General features: G+C 35.8%; 1 protein-coding gene across 5 annotated transcripts in view; it reads left to right on the plus strand.

Moving 5' to 3' along the window:
* The window catches only part of PTPN13 (protein tyrosine phosphatase, non-receptor type 13 (APO-1/CD95 (Fas)-associated phosphatase)), a 226,789-nt gene that overhangs the window by 148,542 nt on the left and 53,149 nt on the right, over nt 1–25,098 (plus strand). For 2 of the 5 annotated variants that reach the window (XM_011951791.1, XM_011951789.1), the window contains exons 16-27: nt 615–797; nt 3,933–4,095; nt 9,395–9,812; nt 9,952–10,049; nt 11,899–11,955; nt 16,779–16,868; nt 17,198–17,305; nt 17,477–17,608; nt 21,279–21,742; nt 23,140–23,271; nt 23,953–24,046; nt 25,001–25,086. In XM_011951791.1, the coding sequence (XP_011807181.1) occupies nt 615–797; nt 3,933–4,095; nt 9,395–9,812; nt 9,952–10,049; nt 11,899–11,955; nt 16,779–16,868; nt 17,198–17,305; nt 17,477–17,608; nt 21,279–21,742; nt 23,140–23,271; nt 23,953–24,046; nt 25,001–25,086 (2,025 nt within the window). Of the gene's footprint in view, nt 1–614; nt 798–3,932; nt 4,096–9,394; nt 9,813–9,951; nt 10,050–11,898; nt 11,956–16,778; nt 16,869–17,197; nt 17,306–17,476; nt 17,609–21,278; nt 21,743–23,139; nt 23,287–23,952; nt 24,047–25,000; nt 25,087–25,098 lie in introns of all 5 variants that reach the window. The other 3 variants (XM_011951790.1, XM_011951792.1, XM_011951793.1) reach the window with 3 other exon arrangements.

Consider the following 25,098-nt stretch of genomic DNA (forward strand, 5'->3'; position numbering starts at 1 on the left):
TGGCGTAAACCCAGGAGGCGGAGCTTGCAGTGAGCTGAGATCCGGCCACTGCACTCCAGTCTGGGCGACAGAGCGAGACTCCCACATTTTCCTGTCTTCTTCTGAGCCCTCCAAACTGTTCCAGCCTCTACATGTTACCCAATTCCAAAGTCACTTTCACATCTTCAGGTATCTTTTCAGCCATGCCCCATTCTCCTGGTACCTATCTGCTGTATTAATTCATTTTCACGCTGCTGATAAAGACATACCTGAGAGAGTGCAATTTACAAAAGAAAGAGATTTAATGGGCTTACAGTTCCATGTGACTGAGGAGGCCTCACAATCATGGCAGAAGGTGAAAGGCATGTCTCCCATGGAGGCAGACAAGAGAAGAGACCTTGTACAGGGAAACTCCCCTTTTTAAAACCATCAGATCTTGTAAGACTTATTCACTATCATGAGAACAACACAGGAAAGACCTGCCCCCATGATTCAGTTACCTCCCAATGGGTCCCTCCCATAACACATGGGAATTCAAGATGAGATTTGGGTGGGGACACAGCTAAACCATATCATACAGCTTTATGTCACCATTTACCAAAGTGTATTGCTATGGTATGATATTATTCCAACAGGTCTGCCAAAGACTGACAGAATATGGAGTTCATCTTCACCGAGTGCACCCTGAGAAAAAGTCACAAACAGGAATATTGCTTGGAGTCTGTTCTAAAGGTGTCCTTGTGTTTGAAGTTCACAATGGAGTGCGCACATTGGTCCTTCGCTTTCCATGGAGGGAAACGAAGAAAATATCTTTTTCTGTATGTCCATTTAACCTCTTTTCATTATATTTTCAAATGTTATTACCAACCTCCAGTGTAACATATTAACAGACTTTCCTTAGACTCTGCCATTCAATGGGGATAATATATCTTAATACTATTTAACTCTTCCTTTGTAGTTGTAGAAAGCATTATTGAGATTTTATTTATGTCTGGTTTTTTCAACAGGTGATTTTTAAGATTATTACACATTCCTGACTGGTTATATGCTCAATTAACTTTAGTTAAATTACAACCAGCTTGAATTCTCTGAATAAGTCAGAACTTATTCTAGGGTTGTAACATCTCACATAGAGAAATCCTCCTAATGTTTTTAAGATAGATAATTATCTTAACCCTAGTGAACCTTGTCTGGCCCAATAGTAGACCCCCTCGTAGCAGCTGTTATTTGAATCTCAGAGGTACAGAGACTTACTGGATTTTATGAATTAGTCCCAGGACTTTCTGCAGTTTTAGATTTTTGGTGTACAGCTCTCTATAGAGATACAGTTGGAAAATGATTTTTAGAAAATAATATGTTTATGGAAGATAGTTAGCGATAAAGGCATATTTTGATTTTGGACCTAGTTGGGATACCTGAACATTAAAGTTCCATTGGCCGACTTCAGAGATGAATAAAAAATATTAATATGTTAGATGTTTGTTTTCCTAGTGGTATTCAGGAACTACTGATACCTTTAGTTCATATTTAGGCTAAAGTATAGTCTCAGCAAAACAGTGTTTATATAGTTACCAAGGTCCTGATGAATCTGGATAATCTTCAACCCTGAGACCATTTCTAGACCTAATGGTTAGTTGATTGGTTTCCTCTGAAACCAAGAGATATCACAAGATTGCCAAATAATATGTTCTCCAGACCACCCACATCTTCTCAAGATTGTCAGGACCAGGAAATTACCTGGGTTTAATTTACCTTCCCCCAGTGGAAATGCTGGCAGAGCCCACGTCTGAAGGAAACCTTAAATTAATTAAGTAGAAATCCAGTTTGGACCGTTTTGAAAAGGCAACAAGTCAAATAATCACACAGCATTCAGCTCTATGTAATTTGCCAAGCTACCACACTGACGCCCATATATAGAACTAGCCATGATTCGTTCATTTTTAAAGATCTGCAGGAATAGAGAATAGTTCACATTCCCACTCAAATTAGTCCTATATTTAATAGCATTCATTTATCCTGAAGTTCTTTCTCTAACACAGAACTCTATTTTTTTAACCCTCCTTTTTATTTCTGCTAACCTCTGGGGAAGTGGAAAAGTTACCATATGTCTTCTCATATCTCACAACTGAGTTTTCTCAAGCACATTTCTTATCCAGTCCATCCATTAACACTTGGAGAGAATCAAATGTTCTTCGTTTGTGTTTCAAAACTATACATCTTTCTTAGATATTAAATCATCTATACTATCACTTTTCATAATTAATATGAACCTCTAACCTATCTCTGCATTTTTGTGTGTGTGATCTTTGCTGCCTTTGGGTGTTTTATTATAGGTACCGGTTCTGTAGTTCTTTTGACTAATGAACTAAGAAGATTCTTTAATGTTAATGCTTGAATCAGTGAGAGAGTTTTACAACTATGAAGTTCAGTGTCTTTGCAAATTCCTTGACAGTGGTTAAGTGGTATGTTTGTTAGGAAAGAAAAAATGTTCTCCAAGTATTTGAATAGTTACTTGGTATACTACTGATAATCAAGATACTAGTTTGTTGCTACTGTATCTTTAGCTCCTCTCTAATACTTACTGATTTCTGTTTCTAACAAAGAAAACAGATTTAATCCTGGAGCTTTAATTGGCAACAATATCTAGCTAGAATTTAGCAACGTTGTTTTATTTCTAAAGTTTCTTTGAATTTATACAAGTAAGAAAAGTCCATTGAAAAATTTATAAATAACCAAGGCTAGAAATTGTAAAGATGACATGATTGAAGTCTGGGTAATACTCTGTAATTACAACTCTTGTAAGCCTACTAAATTTGGCTTTTCCATGCCTATTTCCACATTTGAAGTAAAGACAAGGGACATGAAGTAGAATAATCTGCACAGTAGCCAAGAGCTAGAGTACAGTCTAACTGAACTTAAGTGATTCTCCAGTGATATTAGTCTTAGATCCCCGACATGTTGAACACTGGTCTCTTAAGGCATGGGTCACCAGCAAGCCTCACCATATAGGTCACAAATTTGAGTATGCTGTCTTCCACAAGAGACATTCATTTTTCAAGAAATTTCAGAGAGATGAAACTGATTTGGTGATTCTCCTACTTTCCCTATATTTGGCACAAATCACTATCTCTAAATATCAATGTGTTTTATCTCTCAACCCAGCAGTTATGTTACCAGTACCTCTCCATCTCACATTTTCTTTAATTTTCCACAACTTCTATTCAGCCTTTGTGCCACCCAGACTCTACTTAACTGAATCCCAGCTCTTATCGTTATATATTAATAAAAATATCTTGTTAAACTTTCATTTTCTTTACCCAATAGAGTAGAACATGTATTATTTCCTTTCCAAACAGTTTTGGTGTTTGTAAACATTACCATAAATTCAAAATATCAATAATCTTATCAAAGGAATCAGTTTCCTTTGTTGATGACTGATATATACAATCTAGATTTAGGCTACAATTTCTGAAAGTGGCAAACAATATTAATTTATTTCTTGCATTTGTTTATAATAATACAGTCATGTGCCATGTAATGACTTTTCCATCAACAACTGACCACGAGCAATGGTGGTCCCATAAGATTATAATGTTACATCTTTACCACACCTTTTCTGTGTTTAGATATATACTACACAAACAGTTGCCTACAGTATTTAGTAGGCTATACAGGTTTGAAGCCTAGGACCAATAGGCTACACCATATAGTCTAGGTGTGTAGTAGTAAGCTATCCCATCTAAGTTTGTATAAGTGCACTTCAGGATGTTTGCACAATGACAAAATCACCTAATGATGTATTTCTTGGAACATATCTTTATTGTTAAGTGATGCATGACTATATAGGATTATATTTATATTAGATGTAAGTCAACACCCAGTGCCTAATAACAGGAAATATAAATAATATCTCTACTTATTATAATTATGAATACCCTTGGTTAATATTGTAGAAAAAGAAAATCACATTGCAAAATACATCAGATGGAATAAAACATGCCTTCCAGACAGACAACGGTAAGGTATGCCAGTACCTGCTGCACCTCTGCTCTTCCCAGCATAAGTTCCAACTACAGATGAGAGCAAGACAGAGCAACCAAGATGCCCAAGATATTGGTAAGGAGAAACAGACTATTTCAGATGACTCCTGGGAATATGCAGAATTTTTGCCACCAAGTTTTAAAAGAACTGCCATGTTTAGGATGAAAACTTACAATGTATATACATGTTAAATGGCTAAATCAAGTCTATAAAGGTGTCACAGATGAAACCACTATTTCAGCTTCATGTTCACCCTGAGAAAAGACTCCTAAGGAGTACCTGTTGAAATGTCCATTTTGTGCTTAGCAATGAAAGGCTAGTTGATGTAAACATTATAAAAGTTTGACCATGTTCTCTACCCTCAGTAAACTTATCCAGTATTTCGAAAGGTAAGACCAACACGCTTAAAACAGCAATACACAATAGAAGTTCAGGATTTCAGCCAGGCACGGTGGCTTACGCCTGTAATCCCAGCACTTTGGGAGGGCGAGACGGGTGGATCACGAGGTCAGGAGTTTGAGACCAGTCTGGCAAACGTGGTGAAACCCTGTCTCTACTAAAAATAGAAAAAATTAGCCAAGTGTGGTAGTGGGCACCTGTAATCCCACCTACTTGGGAGGCTGAGGCAGAAGAATCGTTTGAACCCGGGAGGCAGAGGTTACAGTGAGCTGAGATTGCACCACTGCACTCCAACCCAGGTGACAGTGCCAGACTCTGTCTCAAAAAAATAAATAAATAAAAGTTCAAGATTTCAATAACAGATTGTATTGTACAGACTTTATGACCTATACTGTTAGAAGAGGGAAATCAGAAACTAGAGTACTGGACAGGTGGCACTTGAATTGGATATGAAGGATAAAAATAATGCAAGTACTTTGGAGATAAATGGAAGGGCTTTAGAGATGAGGGAAAGAATATAGGAAACAAGGCAGAGGATGGGGGAAGTATGCACCCAGAACAGGACAGTGAAGAGACACACTGTATAGTTTTCTGGGTGGCAGATTTACCACCTATTTGTTTTACTTGGGTGCATCCCTGTTCTGAGATTGAGATGGATAATCATAGTGCCTAATATAAATGGTCAGGAGAATGGTTTTACTTTCTTTTGAAAAGGAGTCAGCAGAAGAAACTAATCTGACTCTGAAAAAATATCTCAATCAGAACTGAAATGTTTAAATTTCAGAGAGATAAAACTGATTTGGTGATTTCTGCAATTAGAGATTAAAATTATACAAAATTTAATTCTGCATAGTAAATTCTTACAGGTATAAGTGAAACAGTGAGAAGTGTGTGATTTAAAAATTTAATGGAATAGCACTGATGACCTTGTGCAGCAGGGTCCTATGAATTCTTTACCCAAACTGTTTCACATTCAGAAAATATTTTCCCCATAAGAGCAGACTGGGGCGATGGCAACCTATGACTAGATGTTTCTCAACCTTTCAGAATCATGATGGGGGTGGAGGTTGTATGCTCATTTTAAATGAAGATTCCAGGAACCTACATAAAACTCAGAAAGCTACAGTCTTTGGGAATTTGGACCCTAGAATATGTACTTTAACAGGCTTTCCTCAGTAATTATTATTATTAATTTTTTTTTTTTTGAGACAGAGTTTTTCTCTTGTTGAAATCTTGTTTTGGTGCAGTGTTGGCTCACTGCAACCTTTGCCTTCTGCTTTCAAGCGATTTTCCTGCCTCACCCTCCAGAGTAGCTGGGATTACAGGCACCTGCCACTGTGCCTGGCTAATTTTTGTATTTTTAGTAGAGACAGGATTTCACCATGTTGGCCAGGATGGTCTCAAACTCCTGACCGTGATCTGCCCGCCTTGGCCTCCCAACTCAGTAATGATTTTTACACATGCTAAAATACAATAACCACTGCTATAAAGTAATCTCATTATTCTCTTTCTGCTTTGCTCTGCTAGAAAGTTTATATGCTCTTATATATTTTCAAAGTATAGTGAAATATCAGACCTATTAGAGCCATCACCATTCTTACTTTGACTAATATTCTGTTCAGTACAATCCATAACAATTGAAGGTTACTTCGTTACAGTTGTAGTATAGTGAACAGAATCAGAAGACAAAAGTTTGAAGTTAGTCTCTCATCCTCAACATTTCTTATACTGAAGAACAATATAGTATAGCAGTTAAGAGCATGAGCTCAGGAGCCAAACTGCCAGTGGTAAACTAGGCTCTGTTACTTACAAGCCCTAAAACCTTGGGCAAGCTACTTAAACTCTTTGCCTTAGTTACTTCATCTATAAAATGATTACCGTAAGATAATACCTATATCAGAAGGTTGTGAAACGAAAATGAATTCATACATGTAGAGCCCTTTAAAACTACCTGGCAAAAAATATTCAGTAAACATTTACTGAAGTATTCATTATCATTATTGTCATCACCATCATCAACATTGTTTTACCACTAGAAGATAGTACTACTACTATACTATATGCTTCTACACTATGTAATAGCGGTAATAGTAGCAGCAGCAGCAGCAGCAGTAGTAGTAGATGAATGAATGACCTTAGCAAAGTAAGTGACTTTTTGGAATCTCAATTTCTTCATCCATGGAGTGGGGCTGGGGATACTGTTGTATATATATATCACAGGTTTACCCCCAGGATCACAACAGCTGTGTATCCTTGCCCTCATATATGAAAGCATTTTAAGATGGTGTGATCTATATCTTTCCCCTTGGCTTATAAGTAACTGTCTGCCTATTTATTTGTACTGCAAGTGAAAACAACTGGTGTTATCTGTGGCAGGTTAATGGGCTAACAAATGTATGCTGCTTCTTTAGAGTCATAGAATATTGGTGCTAGAAAGAACCTTACAGGTCATTAAGTTCAAAATTTTACTAATGGCAAAACAGGTTGAGAGAAGGTAGTGTTTTGCCCTCATGTCATATATAGAGGTCATATCTCTTAATTCCTAATCCAGTGCACTTTCTGTTTGATGAATTTCCCAAGAACTGATTTGCATGGATTTAAGATTAATCAGTTATTGAGCATTTACTGTTTGTAAGTGCACAGTACTATGGGATAAGAGAATAAATGAAGTCCCTCTCCTAAAAAGAGAATATGATTAAGCTGATGATATAAGAAATCACAAAATAGTAGCAGGGACTGAACAATAGCAGAAACAGATTAGGAAGTATGAATTGCAGACTAAGTATGGAGCTAGCAAGCCTTTGTGTTCAAATTTGAAACATTAATATTAGGATACAAGTTCATTCTAATCCATGTTGCAGTTCTTTCCAGGTAAAAGGCAGTAGGAAACACCAGATGAATGGTTGGTTTATGATCCCATCCCATATCCAAGAGTAGGCTACAAATGAATTTGAATATCTTATTCCCTAATATGTTCACAAAGCTGACTAAACTGAGCCAGCTATCCTTATTCCTGCCGAAATTTGGTCTACATTTTCTTTAAGGATGGAGGAATCTATTGGGTGTAAAGGCATTTCCTTCTGAAGACTTCATTTTGCTTGTTTGATTACAGGCAACTCGTAAAGTAAATGAAAATAGAATAGTGTTATTTGCTCTAATAAAAACTTTATATTTTGAGGTAAATATGACAATGGGAATTTTTTTTTTTTTTTTTTTTTGTGACAGAGTCTCGCTCTGTCGCCCAGGCTGGAATGCAATGGTGCGATCTCAGCTCACTGCAAGCTCCACCTCCCGGGTTCACGCCATTCTCCTGCCTCAGCCTCCCTAGTAGCTGGGACTACAGGCGCCCGCCACCACGCCTGGCTAATTTTTTGTATTTTTAGTAGAGACGGGGTTTCACCGTGTTAGCCAGGATGGTCTCAATCTCCTGACCTCGTAATCTGCTCGCCTCAGCCTCCCAAAGTGCTGGGATTACAGGCGTGAGTCACTGCGCCCGGCTTGATTATGGGAATTTTTAACAAAGGTGTATTTTTAAAAGTCTTTGGTTTTTTAAGGTCTTGTTGTAACTTGGTGCCCACTTCCATTTCAGAGAGAGATCATTGAATTTTCCTAGTGACAATAAGGCATGTTTCTTTAAACTTAATTCTGATGCATGAATATTAAAAACCTTTAATGTTTTCCTACCTCTTTATGCCTGAGAGAAAATATCAATTATTAATCTTCCTAGGAAGTAGAAGATAAATGAAACAATCCAAGAATCTAAGTCAGTAATCATTTGATATTTTCTTTCTTTCTTCCTCCTCCCCTCCCTCCCTCCTCCTCTGTCTCCTCTTCCTCCTCCTCCTTTTTCTTCAAGGGAGACATTTTCTTTATAAAAGGAAGTTCCCAGTTGTTGTATGTAGCAGTCAAACTTAATTCCATGTAGAATGCAACAACATAGAATTGCTGCTTTCCAGAGGGGATCAAAGGTAGTGCCTTGTGATATGGGTCACTAACTGCATGAAAAACTAAATCATGTGAAATCCTGTGCTCCTATTCTTCATTTACATATACTGCAATGCTTTTGTTATTAGCCTCAAATATTAAAATATCACTGTGACACTGGTTCTTACAAAATAGAATAGCCAAACACTTGTTGTAAAGTATCTGTAAATTTAGCCTCTATAAGACAACTTTGGATGTGTATTTGGGAGTGAAAGAAATTGAAGCGTAAAGAGGTGCCGTGCTCCCTGATCATGTTAATTTGCAGATACTAAAACAGGCAGATTAGTACTGCTTGATTCTCCCATTCCTCTGTTGCCTCAGATAAATCATTAAGTCAGCCCAGTGAGAAGGTGGGTTTGGCATAGTAGTGAAATAACAAAAGGAATAATTTGCCATAAATGCTTTTTTTTTTTTGTAGCAGCATTATTGAGATATAATTCAATACCATACAGTTCACCCATTTAAAGTATGCAATTCACCATCACCATAATCTGCCTTAAGCTTTAAAAACTCTCTGGGCAAAACTCCTCTGCATAGCTTTTACAGGTGTGTGTTCACCATGTCAGCCCATCCAGGTTTCATCTCTCCCTCTCCCCCCTATTCTTGGGTGCTGATATTTTAGTAGAGACAGTACTAGCATTGAAAATTTCTGTGTTAAATGTCATTCTCATTTGTAACTGAAACCTATAAGGAATTTGGTGTCTGCAAGCCTGACCCCTAAACATTGTTGAGTCCAAGAAAATCATTAGATGAAGCAGGAAATGTTGAGTAGGCTGCAACTAAGAGAAAGCTAACGAGATGAAGATATGCTATGAAAACCAGATCTTCAACCCTCCTTTTTAAAACCCTGATTGCCACACTTTGAAAGCTACCTACTTATGCTGGCAATCAAAATGATTAAAAACTACATGCTGCTTATTTATTAACATAATTATTCTCATAAAGGTACAGTGGCGTTTCCATCATGTAAAGCAATCCTGTTTCCTTGTAGAGAGAGCTTCGTTTAGGAGCCTGAATCTCCAAGCAGAGTCTGTTAGAGGATTTAATATGGGACGAGCAATCAGCACTGGCAGTCTGGCCAGCAGCACCCTCAACAAACTTGCTGTTCGACCTTTATCAGTTCAAGCTGAGATTCTGAAGAGGCTCTCCTGCTCAGAGCTGTCGCTTTACCAGCCATTGCAGAACAGTTCAAAAGAGAAGAATGACAAAGCTTCATGGGAGGAAAAGCCTAGAGAGATGAGTAAATCATACCATGATCTCAGTCAGGCCTCTTTCTATCCACACTGGAAAAATGTCCTTGTTAACATGGAACCCCCACCACAAACCGTTGCAGAGTTGGTGGGAAAACCTTCTCACCAGATGTCAAGATCTGATGCAGAATCTTTGGCAGGAGTCACAAAACTTAATAAGTAAGAACATATTAACTAACCCAATTACATATTTGTAAATTCTACATTTCATACGTTTCTTTTTGTTTTGACGTTTTATTATTTTCACCATATTTTTTTACATTAACACTTCCCTCTTACCTTTCTTTTCCCTCTCCAGTTCAAAGTCTGTTGCGAGTTTAAATAGAAGTCCTGAAAGGAGGAAACATGAGTCAGACTCCTCATCCATTGAAGACCCTGGGCAAGCATACGTTCTAGGTCAGCAAAAACAAGCTTACCTTCTTTGTCCCGTACCTCATGCTCAGAGGGAAGTGAACAAGATTATCTTAATTATCAAATTATTTTGGGTTCCATGTCCTAATTGCCAAAACTGAATATAATTTTAGGCTACTTAAAATGCACCAAATCAAATTAACACATGATTTAACAAGTGATTGCTTCATGGTACAGACTATTAGCTTCTCTTTTTTTCCCCCTCAGACAGGGTCTTACTCTGTCACCCAGGATGGAGTGGAGTGATCATGGCTCACTGCAGCCACGAATTCCTGGGCCCAAGTGATCCTCCCACCTCAGCCTGCTGAATAGCTGTGACTACAGACATGCAGTACCACACCTGGCTTTTTATATGTTTTTTATAGAAACAGGGTTTCACCATGTTGCCCAGGTTGGTCTTGAACTCCTGGACTCAAGGGATCTGCCTACCTTGGCCTCCCAGGGTGCTGAGATTACAGGCTTGAGCCACCACGCCCAGTCTGTTAGCTTCTCTTGGTCACAGTAGCCGTGACAGTCTTGCTAAGACTGTCATGTGCCATTACTTTGGATTACCTTTTTTGGCTTTTCCTTTCAAGCCAATGGGAATGAACTCTGGGAATGCTATAGTTTTGGAGAAACACTTACTTAGGATGCTTTCAGCTTAGCAGGAACAAAATTGTCTCTAAAACCTTAGATAATTTTATGAAATGTGCTATGATTTATAGGTAGAAATGCTTAAGTTGATTTCAGTTTCTTCAAATTCTCCCAGATAGCAGGGCATATTATTTAAGTGAGGTTATGTGTGTGTGTGTGTGTGCGCGCGCGCATGCATGTGTGCATATATATCTATATATATGCACATACACATGCTACCTTTTAAGATAAATAGTTCAAGTTTCCTGTTGTCTTGTGCACCTTAAAAAGGAAATGCACTGGAGTCGATCTTTTAAGCACAGAGATCTGAACTACTACTCAAAATATGAAACAGCATGGGAAACGAAAGGGAAACGAGGATTGTTTCCCTTCTGTTGTCTTACGAAATACTACTAAACTCTCTTCTTAGGCCCAAGGTTTGTTAATTTATCTCTAATTAACCACAGTTTCCTTTTTTTATTCTATAATTGGATTCAGGGTATGTGGAGTAAATGAAGACAAAAGAGAACTCTGCATTATAATACATAAATATTTATGGAAGCAACATTACCTTATTAATGTAGGCTTTCGCAGCTTTCAGAGATTATACTATCATTAATTTAATTTCAGTCAGTTAAAAAAACTTAGATAAAAGGCAAGATTTCATTCTATAGGTAACTTGTGTTGAAAACAGGCTAAGAGATTGATCTTTTAGGAAATACTTTTTGAAGTATGTTCACATATAATGGGGCCTCATACATTCTAAACTATTTTCATTAAGAAGACTTTGTTCTACATGAAAATTCATTACATAACAGAAGGAAGATAGTAAATATTCTACAGAAAACATAAAACACTCTTAAAAGGAAATTTTTCTGCATTTTTTATTTATTCATTCTTACTATTTGAATAATGAATTTTCTTTTAACACTTGAACAAATGAAAAACTCATTCCAGTTTCATCATTTTCTTATTTGATATATCAAAATATTTTCAGAAACAATATGTTTGTGTTTAAATTTATGCTGCAAAATAAGTTATTATTCTTAGCTACTGTTTAAAATAGTGAAAATGCCCATTGGAGGATGTTTTCTCAATGTAAATACAAAATGTTGCTGCCTTATTGTTTTATTGATTTTTATGAATTTATCAGAAGAAATTACTTCGATGTCTAGCATCTGACCATCTTATGAAATGTCTAATAATTTAATTTATGCCACAGGAATGACTCTGCATAGTTCTGGAAATTCTTCATCCCAAGTACCCTTAAAAGAAAATGGTAGGTTTACAAAACGTTTTTCCCCTCATTTCCATCATTTCTTTTCTCTTTTCTTGTAACTTAATGAGATAGTCTTAGACCTAACAATGAAGAGTCTTGAGTTCTATGCCGAGGATTTAATCTTACATTGAAGTTAAAGGAGAGTTGTATTTTTCAGCATCATGGTGATGTAATGGGACCTCTGACTGAGGCTAATGTTGATGAAATGACAAATTAAAGATAAGGACACTAATTGGGAAGCTAAGATAATAGTTCAGGTGAGAGATAATTTCTATTAAAAAGAGTTTTAGGCCGGGCGCGGTGGCTCAAGCCTGTAATCCCAGCACTTTGGGAGGCCAAGATGGGCGGATCACAAGGTCAGGAGATCGAGACCATCCTGGCTAACAGTGAAACCCCGTCTCTACTAAAAAATACAAAAAACTAGCTGGGTGAGGTGGCGGGCGCCTGTAGTCCCAGCTACTCGGGAGGCTGAGGCAGGAGAATGGCGTAAACCCGGGAGGCGGAGCTTGCAGTGAGCTGAGATCTGGCCACTGCACTCCAGCCTAGGCGACAGAGCGAGACTCCGTCTCAAAAAAAAAGAGTTTTAACTGAGGCGGTTATTTTAAAGGGATGCTTGAGCTGAATCTTGGGGGGAAAAGAGGATTTATTCAGACAGAACAATAAAGATAAGCATTCCAGATCAAGGGCATAGCATGGTCAGAGACATGGAATCACGAGAAAAGAGATTTAGGGAACTGCAGGAGTCTCAGTATGGTGGCATGTGGGGGCCAGGGTGAAGTTTGAGAACTAAGTAGGACCAGTTTTTAATCTTATGCTAAATATTATGAGGAGACTTTAAAGACTTTAAATGCTGAGATTATAGTTTAGAAAGAATCTAAGAAACAAAATCGTAGGAAGAAGACCAAAAATGTCCAGTGACTTGAACATCACTGGCTTCAAAATTTTTAGAATTTAAATTGCAAAGTATTTTCATATACATTATCTTATTTGATCTTTCTGACAACTTTCATGAGTAGAAAATGTTTTATTACTATCTATACACTACTTTCCTCCAAAAGTGTTTCAGTCTTAGACTCCTAAAGTTGAAATAATTAAAAGCCTGATGAAGAAAGAAGCCATTCTGTTAATTAAAATTACTAATACATCTAAACTTGATAAAGTTGTAAATTTAGTTTCAATATTCCTATAGCCAGGGTAAAACAGAAGGCATAAGACTGAACTATATAGAATTACTGGGGTTTTTTAGGTCAAAACTGTCAAACACCAGAGTGCTATTTTGTATAATTCTCATTCTCTAATTAAAATACACATACTAATTCTTTAAGAGAGAAAAAATTTTCTTGGAATTAAAATTGCTTTTAAAAGTAAAACTACACACAATGTCTTAAATACTCATAGCAAATGAAGATGAGGTTTCTTTCCTTCTCATTTTATTTTTGAATGTATCAGTCCTCAATATGAGGGCCTATCATTAAAGAAAAAATTATTGAACTTATACTTGGACCTAAACTGGTAATCCTGTTATATAGCTTTCTAGTGATCAAACTCCTTACATGAACTGAATTTATACCTGTATACCTGAAATACCTCAGTTATTAACATGTCCGTATGGTAGTAGAATGCCTGTATATGCGAAATGCCTTAGTTATAAGCACGACCATATGGTAGTAGAATGCCTGTGTACCTGAAATACCTTAGTTATTAACATGTCCGTATGGTAGTAATTATTGCCTAACAGTTATTAAGTACTTACTGTGTGCCAAGCACTGTTCTGAGCATTTTTTATTATTTCTCATTTAATGCCCACAACAAAATCCTATGAGGTGAGCGTTAATGTTATTTTTTTTTTTTCACAAATGAGAAACTAAAGCATAGAGAGTTAAGTTGTGCAAAAGGTCACAAAGTTAGCAGGTAGTAGAGCTGTGATTTGAACAAAGGCAATCTGTTTCTAGAGTCTACGCTCTAATCTACTCTTTAGACCACCTCATAATGTGATCATGCCTAGGTATTATTTCTCCCTGCTAAACTTTTGAAAGAAGCTAGATAATAATCTATTCAACTATGAGAATTTTAAATGTGTTTTAGCTTAGGTTATGGTGAAAAAGAATATGAATGTACATTGGATAGCCCATGAGTATGAATTTACATTGGGTAGTTTCTCTATTTAAACCTTCAGAAGCCTTAAAATCTCACCTGCCCTGGACAGTAGGGCCAATCCACCTTCATATAGAGGTATGCCTCAGTTAGCTTGCAAACAAGGCTATATTTTCCTGAAAACTCTCTTTGAATCTGGCCAAGTAGCCTGAATTAGTACTCTGTTGAGAATCAAGTTTTCACATAATAAAGCATGGCAAACATGTTTTTGCAAATAGTGTAACTAAGGATCAAAAAGTAAAATTACTTGCCGATGCATCAAATATGGGACCTGTTACTCTAATTTCAGTGTTCTTCCTGCTGGTCAAGATTATTAGACAAAAATTGTAAATGAACATCAGTTAATATTAAATCATTCATCACTTAGAACAAGGATGAATGTATTATATTCACTTTTACTTTTTATGACCTCCGGAGATTCTTAAAGAATGTGAAATTTGAAAGAAAAAATAAAAAAGTCATGATTCTTCCAATCTCACACTTTGAAAAGGTAATATGGAAAGGATTCTAATCCCTTAATTGTGATTTCAAAAACAAAAGTTGCTCAACTTAAAAAAAAACACCCGTTATTTTCCTTTATAAGAGTAAAAACAAAACTATGTAAAACTTTTCCAAGAATTATGTAAAATTGATTTTAATGTTTCTTGTTTTACTGTAATTATTATACAGCAATTGAAAAGTAACTTTTAGCTAAGTTTGTCATGTTGCTTCCTGAAGTGTCCAAACCACAGACTGTAGATTGTCACCGACTTATCACGGTTTGACTTTACAGTGGTGCAAAAGAAATAAGCAGTCAGTAAAAATTGTCTTTTGAGTACCCTTACAACTCTTCTGTTTTTCACTGTCAGTACAGTATTCAATAAATTGCATGAGATAGTAACCACTTTATTCTAAAATAAGCTTTGTTTTAGATGATTTTATCCAACTGTAAGTTAACACAAGTGTTCTGAGCATATTTAAGTTAGGCTAGGCTAAAGCTGGGACATTTAGTAGGTTAGATGTATTAAATGCATTTTTGACTTAGGGTATTTTCAACTTTTGATCGGTTTGTCGGGATGTTTAAAATCCACCACAGTTTAGTGCCTTTTTATTCTTAGTTGGGATGAGAACCAGAGCAACTCAGCCATTAGTCTCCTCAAGCCATTTTCTCTTTCTTCTTTCATTTTATTCTGTCTTTACTGCTTGGGATTTTCCTTTTCTGGGAACTGTATGCCTAATGGACTTATTAAGTACCTATCATAGAATAATGGATTTCATCAGTGTCCAAGTATCCCAATTCCTGAACAGTGGGTGATTAAATGTGAAACTTGAAGGAAGAAATGGAAATTTAAAGCAATGATCATCGTTTAATCATTTTACAAAGCACTTTGATTTAACATGTTCTCTCTTACCACCTCATCAGTGTGGTCACTTAAAGGCTATACTGATTTCAATTCCTAATGTGACCTCACCCCCTTATTTGTTTTATATAATTGTATGGGTTTTGTTCTGTGTTGTTTTGTATTCGTTCTAGCTAAAAAATAGAGCTAATTGCCTGTTTTTTCATAAAAGGATCTTGGATACTTAAACTCATTAAGCGAGGCATTAAATAATGGATGGGCTTTTGCTTAGGATTACCTGATATGTAAAGTACTTCACACCATTGTCCAATGATACTTTTTGTAATTTAATTAATAAAATCATTAGAAATGCTGAATTACCACTACTCTTATTGCTAATAACTAAGTTTGGGTCAAAAAGAAACAACAGAATAGGAATATATACTCTACAGAGAACTAGCAAACTTGCACCAAAACAGTATTGAGATACAAGGCTAATTCACTCCTGAGAGGAAATTATTGTTGTTACTGTCTTTTGAAATTAAAAGAATTTATTTATACAATATGAAGTATCACATTACATCATTTAAGCATCAATACAAGTTTTGTGACAAAATTACTATTTGTTTTGTGACATATTAATACAGTGTTAAGTCCGTGGGTGGTTATATGTTGCACATACAGAAATAAAGTCTGTTTTCATACTGATTTGGTTGTTACAAAAATGCATACCAGGGTTTAAGGAAATTCTGGCTTACAGTTTAGTGAAACCAAAACCTCTCATTTTCAGAAAGCTTCAATATACTTGAGAAGTATGTAGAGTTGAATTTGAAGATTCACTTTACAGAAATCTAGTTTCTTCTTGCTATTTGACTCAAGAACCTATTAAGAATATTTTACTAATTATAAATTTAAATGTCAACCATTAATTAGAAGGAATGTTTTAATATATTGAGCACTGTCAAATTCAGGGAGTCGATTGTGGTGTAACAGACAGAAAACCTAAATTGAAAAGTTCAGCTCTTTCCTGTGCTAGCTGAGTAAATTTGTGCAAATCATTTAACCTATTGAGGTTTATTTAATCATTTGTAACTGAAATATACTTATTTCAAAAGGATAGCTTATGAAGAATAAATGTAATATGTAGTCATTTTATAAATCATAAATCACTATAAAAATGTAAAATGTTAACAGTATCAGTAAACTTAAAATATATGAGTATCAGTAAACTTAAAATACATGTTTAAGTGACTGAGCAATTAACATACTTAGTTAACATTTAAATTGTTAAAACAAACTGACAATGCCTGAGCGTGTTATATTTATTTTTAAATTATAAATTCCCAATAGATGTGCTACACAAAAGATGGAGCATAGTATCTTCACCAGAAAGGGAGATCACCCTGGTGAACCTGAAAAAAGATGCAAAGTATGGCTTGGGTAAGTCACTGTGAGATTCTTAAAGGTCTATGATTCTTGAGGATTCAGAGGAAAAGTCTGTAGCATAGCATTGGCATTGCAGCACCAGCTCACTTCTGATCTCAAGATACTGACTGGCTGCCCACTCACAAGCCCATCACCCTACCCACCCAGTCCACCAAATGCCAAATATGAGATGCCTACAAGAAGTACTTCCACAAAATTTAATATGTGTTACTTATTAATCATTTGATATCAACAGTCCCCACATTTCTGTGTTTCAGGCAGGCTAATCATTAGTCTTTGAAAGCAGCACTATGAAACTCTTTTTTAAATGTGTTGTTTTACAGGATTTCAAATTATTGGTGGGGAAAAGATGGGAAGACTGGACCTAGGCATATTTATCAGTTCAGTTACCGCTGGAGGACCAGCTGACTTGGATGGATGCTTGAAGCCAGGTACTTTACATTTTGGTAATTCTTTAAGTATTTTCTGACAGGCATAAATTTGCACGGGTGGAGAAAATGGAACTTAGGCCAAACAAAAATATTGAGAAAGAGATGATATTTCTAAGATTCAGAATAAATGTATCTTTGTTGTTGAAAATACTAGATTCTCTATTTGTACAGGAGACCGTTTGATATCTGTGAATAGTGTGAGTCTGGAGGGAGTCAGCCACCATGCTGCAATTGAAATTTTGCAAAATGCACCTGAAGATGTGACACTTGTTATCTCTCAGCCAAAAGAAAAGATATCCAAAGGTAATGTTGTGAATGTCTCTTACGTATTCTGTGTCACTTTTCTGTCTCATTCCTTGTTAGTGGTATTTGCACAAAAGTGGATTCATTGTGTACAAAATTGATGCAACTTAAGTGAACTCTGATTATTTCGTGTGTTCCATCTCCTTTTCTCAAATCAGAGATAGAGTCATTTATCATTGTGTAGTTAATATTACATAACAGTTATATATAAAGTCCTGTCCTGAACTAGATTATGAAAAGGAAAGAACAACCACCAAAACCCAGAAATTTTAAAACAAGAATATATCATTTTGTCTCATTATTCCAGTCTTTAGCAGTTTAGAGACAAAGCACTTGATGAAGATCAGATGACCAGCATTTGAGCTTCACCTGTGCCTTTTATTAGCTTTATGACTTAAGTCTTCTTGAGCCATAGTTTTCTTTTGTTTTTACTTAAAGAGTAGACAGTGATCTTTGTCCTGCTTTGTCTGCCTTGCACAGAGTTATTTGTTACGAGGATCAAGCGGTAGCACAGTATTTGTGGAAGAAGCACAAATAGCCCCTGTGGCATAGAACAGTGCAGTGGGAAACAGAGAGGGTTACAGAATCCAGGGTCAGATTCTGTCTCTACCACCTAAAACTGTACACCTTTAGCAAATCACATGAACCTTCTAAGTCTCACTGTGCTCATATATCAAATGGTGACTATAAACATGCTTATCCTATAGATTATGAAAATTAATTGAGATAATGCATGTAAAGAATAAGCACATTGCCTGGTGCATATGAAGCACTTAAATGTGAATTTTAGCTGTCATAAATATTGTTTTTCAAAAACGTTGAAGTGCTAGATATAAGTAAGTTACCTTCATGCCAAAGATACTGGGAAATACATAAAAGAATTAGTAAAAAAAAAATTAGCTGAAAAACAATTTTAGATAGTGAATTTTAGACATAGCTTTGGATTCTTACGATAAAATAGAAGATGAAAAACATGAACATATTGTATGTTGTGACAAAATCTTATTAAAATATAGATGAGTCATTTTGACTATGGTTTCTTCTTACTGAATATTATATGCATTTTGTATGTCTGTAAATGTACATATATAAATAATATGTTACACACTTGTTTACTGTGAGCAAACACAATGGATAGAAGGGAAATAGAAGATACCACCACTGCCCACAGGAGCCTTATATAATCTAACTGTAATTTAGTCACATTAGGCAAAGGAAGACAACTGCAGTTGGAAATGTTATAACATGCTTCTAAGTTTAAAGCAGCCAAGACCAGAAATTTTTCACTGGGTCCCATTATTCACCATTTTTTAACCAAAAGGATAATAGGAATTCAGAATAAATGTATTGCCCCCTGAATAAAGCTCTAAGGGATTTCCATCTTACTCATGCTTTCAATAGATGTTTTATAGAAAATTTATTCATTTGTTCAACATTTGAATGTTCAACATTCATTTCTTCAGTGCCTGTGATGTGCAAGATAAAAAAACTCTGCCCTAATGGAACTTACTCTTTATCAGGGAGGCAAGTATTCTTGTCTGACTAGACAGATTTTTAATTGTAACTATGGTAAGTGTTAACAAGAAGCCCAAGGTGCCAAGAGGGCATATAACAGAGGAACTTTACCTATTGTGAGGATCAGAGGAGGCTTTTCTTCTCAGCAGAGTTTTGTATGGTTTGTTTTTTTCTGTCCATGCGAAATAAAAATTAAAAGCATAACGTTAAAAGTATACATCTGTGAAATTGTTTCTTCAGAAAGGTAGGTGAATCTTATCATGGTATGTAACTATTTTGTAGTGTCACTTTGAAAAGAGGTAAAACCCAAAAGAACTTAGAAAATTACCGATGTGTATTCTAGCTACCCCTGTTAATTGTTAGGCACCAAAGAGGAAGGTTTTTAGTTTTGTTTTTGTTTGCTAATTTTTAAAGTTACAGAATACATACTCGTTTATTAAAAATAAATCCAATTTATGCAAAACCTATGAAATAAGAAGTCAAAGTCCCCTTACCCCATTTCCTAGGGAAACTTTTTGGCATACATGTAGCCTTCTATGTAGAATAGATATATATGTGATGTGTGTATGTGTGTATATATAAAACGACTTATAGGTACAGTATTTATTTTTTAAAATCTGTTTTATACTCTTAAATACCATTCTGTAACTACTTACTTAACATATTGTGTTGCTATACATGTGCATGCATATCTTTTTAATGTAATGCAACATTATATTTATGTTATAGGCATATCAAAACTTATTTAACTTTTCTTCTATTATTATGTATCCAAGTTAGCTATAATTCTATTATAAATGTTACTCCAACAAATACGCTTTTTAACACACCATTGAAAATGTATGTATTTCTAGAGGCTAGTTGCCTGGAACTAGATAAAAGAGTATGTACATTAAAATTTTGACAAGTGCCACCAAATTGGGCTACAAAAAGTTTTACCAATTCATAGACTAACCAAGTAGATATAGCAGTGCTTTTCTCCTCATACCATCAGTGGTGCTTGAAATTATCATTCTCATTTTTGTCAGCCAAATAAGTAGAGAACTGCATTAAACTGCAGACCCCTGAGCAATAGTGAGAATGTCTTTTCGTATATTTACTATTTGTATTTTACTCTGAATTTCCAGTCTTATATATATATCTCTTGTTCCATGGGAGTTTTGAAAACCTCTTCTTCGTTGAATTTTAGCAACTCTTTGTATATTAGGGATATTAATTATTTGTTTATTGTTTGTTGTCAGAAATATTTTCTCTCTAGTTGCTCATTACTCTTAATTTTTCCCTTGTTGTCAATTACTACATAAAACTTTTAATTTCTTATAAATTCCCATCTTTAATTCCTTTACACGTGCCTTCGGTGGTTTGTGTCTTCAGAAAGCTTTCTAAAGTGGCTTTTGTTTGTTTGTTCTTTGAGACAGTCTTGCTCTGTCACGCAGGCTGAAGTGCAGTGGCACAATCACTGCTCACTTCAGGCTCTGCCTCCCAGGTTCAAGTGATTCTTCTGCATCAGCTTCCTGAGCAGCTGGGACTACAGGTGCACACCATCATGACCAGCTAATTTTTGTGTTTTTGGTACAGAAAGGGTTTCACCATGTTGGGCAGGCTGGTCTCGAATTCCTGGCCTCAAGTGATCTGCCTGCCTCCACCTCCCGAAGTGCTGGGATTATAGGATTACAGGCATGAGCCACTGCGCCTGGCCTAAAGTGGCTTTTGATAAGAACTATATATAAGCAATTTGGAGTTGCCTTCCATGATAATCACTTGGAGTCCAAAAAATGCAATTTAGTAAGTCAATATAAAGTAAGTGTGCAAATAACTATTTAATAAGGACAAAGTATGTTGGATACTAAGAAAATAGAAATTATCTATGGAATCAGTAGAGTCTTCACAGAGGATACCGGTTTGAAGTGGGTCTTGGAGAATGGAAATGGGGAGTTAAGGTGAAAAGGGTATGCATTTCAATAGAGGTTGTCACAAGAATGACCGAAGGAGAGAGAGCAAAGAAAGTCTGCCAAACACATGACCTAATGGTTTTTTGCATGTACCATCCTTATAAAATCCTTCCAACAACCTTCAGGAAACATTGTGTATGTGTGTAAGCACAAGCATGTGTGTCACTAACTTGTTATTCTCATTGATGGATTTTGACTTTTAGTGCCTTCTACTCCTGTGCATCTCACCAATGGGATGAAAAACTACATGAAGAAATCTTCCTACATGCAAGACAGTGCTACAGATTCTTCCTCCAAGGATCACCACTGGTCACGTGGTACCCTGAGGCACATCTCGGAGAACTCCTTTGGGCTGTCTGGGGGCCTGCGGGAAGGAAGCCTGAGTTCTCAAGATTCCAGGACCGAGAGTGCCAGCTTATCTCAGAGCCAGGTCAATGGTTTCTTTGTCAGCCATTTAGGTGACCAAACCTGGCAGGAATCACAGCATGGCAGCCCTTCCCCATCTATAATATCCAAAGCCACTGAGAAAAAGACTTCCACTGATAGTAACCAAAGCAAAACTAAAAAGCCAGGCATTTCTGATGCAACTGATTACTCGGACCGTGGAGATTCAGACATGGATGAAGCCACTTACTCCAGCAGTCAGGATCATCAAACACCAAAAAAGGCATAGTTTAATTTTAATATTTTGGTTTTCTCATTTAACAAAGCAAAATAGCAGCAAATACATTACAGAGCACAATAATCTACAAGATGCTTTCATTATTCTGGAAAAAAGAAATAGTTTATATCTTCTAATTGCTACTGTATTTGATTCTAACTTTCAGAGAAATCCACAGCTTTGGATGATAACTTTAAATGGCTATGACTTGCTGCAAACTTGCTGTCTAATAACCCAAAGAAGGAATATGCAGATTATGATTGTTTTCTTACCAGTTGTCTCTGGCATATTAATGTTTATATTAATAAGAGAATTTTAATATCTGAAAATAGTTTCTAAATAGTTCATATAATGGACATTTGAATTTACTATTTATAGTCTAAATTCTTCTGAAGTTCTGAATGAATGATAATAACGACATTGAAAATAGCTCATTCTGGCTGGGCACAGTGACCCACATCTATAATCCCAACACTTTGGGAAGCAGAGGTGGGAGGATTGCTTGAGGCCAGGAGTTCAAGATCAGCCTGGGCAACATAGGGAGACCCTATCTCTACAAAACATTTCTTAAAAAATTATCCAAGCGAAGTGGCATGTATCTGTGGTCCTAGCTCCTTGGGAGGCTGGGTGGGAGGATCGCTTGAGCCCAAAGCCCAGGTGATTGAGCCAGACCCCAACAGAAAGAAGGGAAGGAAAGGAGAAGAGGAGGGAGAGAGATAAGGAAGGAAGGGAAGAAAGAGAGTAGCTTATTCCTAGAAATGATATAAATTTAAACCCAAATTCACAAGCAGTTTAGAAAAAAATCTGAACGCCTTTCGTTTACTGAAAAATCAACATTCCTCATAAGAGTTATACTCTTATGAATAGGGCTTAGCTGTTGTTCCTTTGTTTATATTACTGGATTAATAAATATAAGTAATATATTGGATGAAACCTCATTTTAGAGGCTCGGGTTAAAAGCTACTGCTTGATATATATTGATTATTAAAGGAAAAAAACTAATTTGTAAACTTAGGAATATAAAAAGCATTGGACCAGGATTATATAAAAGCCAAGTTTGAACTGGGTTCTATATAGACTTCCATCTACCATATCTAGCAGTTTGACCTGAAGCAAGCTCTTTAATCTCTAGACATCAGTTTCCTCAACCATAAAATATGAATACATTGGACTAGAAGATCTCTAAGATCTCTTCCAACCTTTATGTTCTTTCACTATACTCTATCCTTTAATATCTTGCTTTTTCTTAATTTTTCCAAAAACACATATTTGTCTTTCGGTGATAATTCATTTTGACTCTAGTCAGCTTTGTCCTGAGCTAGGTTTAAAAAATAAATAAAAAAGAAAAATTATAATTCATTTTGACTCTAACAAGAAATCTTTGTTTGTTTTTCTTTGTTAAGGAATCTTCCTCTTCAGTGAATACATCCAATAAAATGAATTTTAAAACTTTTTCTTCATCACCTCCTAAGCCTGGAGATATCTTTGAGGTTGAACTGGCTAAAAATGATAACAGCTTGGGGATAAGTGTCACGGTACTGTTTGACAAGGTTTTCAAATGTTTTCTCTTCTTTAATTTCCAGCAGCCTATTGTATGTCAACTTTTTAACTGAATTATTTTGCATCAAAAGGGACACATCAAATATTTCCAGAATCCTAGAATTGAATCATATCTTAAAACTTTTTTAAAAATTGTGTTAGTCACTTTTTCCTGTGATTTTAAAAAAATTAGACAAACACTACTTTTTTCTCCATAGATTTAATACTTGCTTTATCTGGATATAAAACTTGCTAATTGTAAAATTAATGCAATGCTTTGTAGATATTTGACAGTTTCTACGTGAGCATAGATTATATATCTCTAAACTACATTATTAGTAATTAAAGACTGTATATTTCTATATACTTTCCATAATATATAATACCTTGTAAACATGTTACTATCTTAAAATTAGAAGTTCCCAAGGAATATATATATATATATCTTCAAGATGGTTAGAATGTGAGCATAGGCTATTTGATAAAATTATTTTTGAATGATACTGATGAAGATACTATCCCTCATTAGTATACTAATGAATATACTGTACATCAGCACGTGCTGATGGGATGCCACTGCTTTGGCTGATGAATTGAATCCTTTCTAGGCCTGAGATTTGAAAGAGAGTGCAAAATTTTTCCTATTATAAAATATTATTTTGTCTTTTTCTCTTTAGGGAGGTGTGAATACAAGTGTCAAACATGGTGGCATTTATGTGAAAGCTGTTATTCCCAAGGGAGCAGCAGAGTCTGATGGTAGAATTCACAAAGGTATAGTGTTTATATTATGTAGAAATTATATACATGAATATTACAGCAAATAGATAAGGAATTATAAAGTTGATAACTGATCTTCAAATTTATAATATGAAATAAGAACATACTCAATTATGAAACTGTAGCATTAAGAAACTCTTTGATGCCATTTCAAAAACTATTCTTCCCAGCTTATTTTCTAGTATCAGAAGATAGTTATACATCAACATTGTGTGGGAAGTTAAAAAAATTAAAAAGGAAAGAAAATATCTAGACAGTGCTTTCATTCATATTTTACACGTACTATGAAGCAAATTGCTGTAAAAACACTGACATCTACACTTGTTTTTTTGTTTGTTTTGTTTTGTTTTTTCAAGACAGAGTCTTGCTCTGTCAGCCAGGCTGGAGTGCAGTGGTGCGATCTCGGCTCACTGCAACCTCCGCCTCCTGGGTTCAAGTGATTCCTGTGCCTCAACTGCCCAAGTAGCTGGGACTACTGGCACATCCCACTGACTAATTTTTGTGTCTTTAGTAAAGACAGGTTTTCACCATGTTGGCCAGGCTGGTCTTGAACTCCTGACCTCAGGTGATCCCCCCCCACCTTGGCCTCCCAAAGTGTTGGGATTACAAGCATGAGCCTCTGAACCCAGCCTGATATCTACAGTTCTAGTAAGAACTAACTAGGAACTTTCCTCCAATCTCTAAATATTTATAGTTCAACTTATCTTTTCTCTTGATTTAAATTTATTTTTATAAAGTTATTGTTCTAAAATATACTTAACATTAGCCATAAAATTGGGGAATAAATTAAATAACATATTAAAGAAACTCTGTAACACAGTTTCTTCCAGAGTTTGCCTGAGTCTCTCCTCAAACAAATTAATATGAAATAAGGTCATAAGATTTAAAAGAACATGTAGGATTTTTATTTATTATTTGTTTCTTTCAAAATAACTGCCTAATTTTTAGGTGATCGCGTCCTAGCTGTCAATGGAGTTAGTCTAGAGGGAGCCACCCATAAGCAAGCTGTGGAAACACTGAGAAATACAGGACAGGTAACAGATCAT

The sequence above is a fragment of the Colobus angolensis genome, unplaced genomic scaffold, assembly GCF_000951035.1.
Source record: "Colobus angolensis palliatus isolate OR3802 unplaced genomic scaffold, Cang.pa_1.0 Scaffold328, whole genome shotgun sequence".
In the NCBI taxonomy this organism is placed as follows: Eukaryota; Metazoa; Chordata; class Mammalia; order Primates; family Cercopithecidae; genus Colobus; species Colobus angolensis.